Raw genomic sequence first — 2,054 nt, 5'->3', positions numbered from 1 at the left:
TTCTTTATTCTACTATTGATAGTTGTGGTTGGACCTAAGTAATTTGATCTTTAGTTTTTCCGTTTGATTACTGATCATCAGTTATTGAATGTGATGCCATGATGAAGCAAATTATCGCATGTCACGAAGTTAATGTTGTCTGGTCATAGCACAAACATTGATATTTTGGAAATGTGGATTGGTGTGCTAAAACAAGACAGGGTTAAATGACATAGGCAGCATATGTTCATTATCGTTGGTGTGGGATTTCACTTATACACATTGCACATTCAGCACCTTGATGATTATTTCTTGTTTATGTATCATAATTCTGAGTTTTCTGCACAAGGACCAAAAGTCAACTCAAGGCTTCTCCTTTCTTATTTCCCCCACTTTAGTTCTTAATGTGTCAGTTGGTGCACTTTTCTCCTTTTTTGTTGTTGTTTTTGGGTTGATTTTGTTTTCGCATTTTTCTGGTTAACCTACATATAAGAATAACCGCATTTGCTTGAATTCACTTACTTTCTGTTATGATTAGTTCTCCATAAACATGGGTTCTATTCTTCCATCCCCTCTCTCTTTTTCCCTGTGTATTTGTTCATATTTATAGGTGTGAGTGTTTTGCTAACTTTGATATGAAAATCTCCATGTTTAGGTAGGGCGATACTAAGAGATGATCATGAAGAAATGGGGATTTTGTGGGGGTGGCAGATGGCATTGATAGCAACTCAGCAACAAAATAAAGTGGCATAGCAATTACCTTGAATGAGTTTATAGCAATGGCCCTTGATGTAACCTTTGAAAGCATATGCCCTTCTCGCTTTATCTCCTTTACTATACCCAGCCCAACTTGTTCAGATTCATTGCTCCGAGTTGCTGTGCTTGACTCTCCAGTACAACCCACTGACTCACCACAAGTTGGTGCTATGTTAGTTCCAGAAGGTCGTGAAAATGATTGGATCTTCTCTACTGAATTGGGTCAACTCCAGCTTCTCTTCAGTTCTCCAGAAATCTCTCGCTTGATTTTGATAGGAAACCAATTCAAGGAGGGTGATTTTTCACGAAATATTTATCATCGCCCATTGAAATGCTCCTTGCAAGAGCAGGGATTTGAGGTGTGGTCAAAACCTCTTCTCCTTGCTTTATCTCCCAGATCTTTGTTCAGAAATGGTATCCCCGAGATACCCATTTTGAGTTATGAAGATAGTTTGGTTTCTAGCATAGTAATACATTCATGTGTTGGTTACCATGTTGGTGAAATATTGGTTGAAGATGTGGAAATTGAAAGCGAGAGTGAGGTGCATCATGGTTGTCATAAGAGGGAATTTCGTAGGCGGATGAGATTCAAGAAGATGCCTAATTTGATTCAAACAGAGATTCGCATTGTTCCAGAGACAGATCCTAGTTTGAATAGTGTAAGGATCGGGGATATGGGGTTTATACCTGATCTTCAGGTTTTGGTACACCCTTACCTGGCTCCTATGGTTGCTAGCCTTTCATTGATTAGCGAATATTTAGAGGGACAAATGCAGAATGGGTTTAAACCAAAAGCTCTATGCCTGGGTGTTGGAGGTGGGGCTTTGCTTACTTTCTTGACTACTCAATTGGGTTTTGAGGTCATGGGAGTGGATAATGAAATGGAGGTTTTGAGGGTTGCAAAAGACTACTTTGGATTGGAAGATAGTGAATGTATGCACATTGTTGTTGGAGATGCCATTAAATATATAAAGAAACTTGCATACCATGAAAATCCGCAAACTCTAAGTTCCATTGTTGATTGTGATTATAATTGTTTGAGTCACTTGGTAGATGGCAAGGTTAACCATAAATTTGATGTTGTTATGGTTGATTTGGATTCAAGTGATATAAGGAGTGGTATAAGTTCTCCACCTTTGGAATTTGTTAGAAAGAATGTTCTCCTTGCTGTTAAATTAGCTCTTTCTGAATCTGGAATTCTTGCTATTAATGTCATTCCTTCAACTAAGTCTTTCTATGACAACCTGGTAACCCATTTTCTCGGAGTTTTCGAAGAGCTGTACAAGATAGATGTCGGGAATGGTGAAAATTTTGTTCTT

General features: G+C 38.3%; 1 protein-coding gene across 1 annotated transcript; it reads left to right on the top strand.

The window, feature by feature from the left end:
* Positions 1 to 29: 29 nt before the first annotated feature.
* Positions 30 to 2,048, top strand: LOC109341957 (methyltransferase-like protein 13; the record flags this gene model as incomplete). Its single annotated transcript, XM_019579925.1, has 2 exons — positions 30 to 1,727; positions 1,767 to 2,048. Coding segments are annotated over exons 1-2 (1,251 nt in total), but the record flags the coding sequence as incomplete, so codon positions are not given.
* Between the last annotated feature and the right edge of the window lie 6 nt (positions 2,049 to 2,054).

Source organism: Lupinus angustifolius, unplaced genomic scaffold (genome assembly GCF_001865875.1).
Source record: "Lupinus angustifolius cultivar Tanjil unplaced genomic scaffold, LupAngTanjil_v1.0 Scaffold_1135, whole genome shotgun sequence".
Taxonomy (NCBI): domain Eukaryota; kingdom Viridiplantae; phylum Streptophyta; class Magnoliopsida; order Fabales; family Fabaceae; genus Lupinus; species Lupinus angustifolius.
Note: the sequence above shows the minus strand (reverse complement) of the source record. Positions and strands in the feature narration are given on the sequence as shown.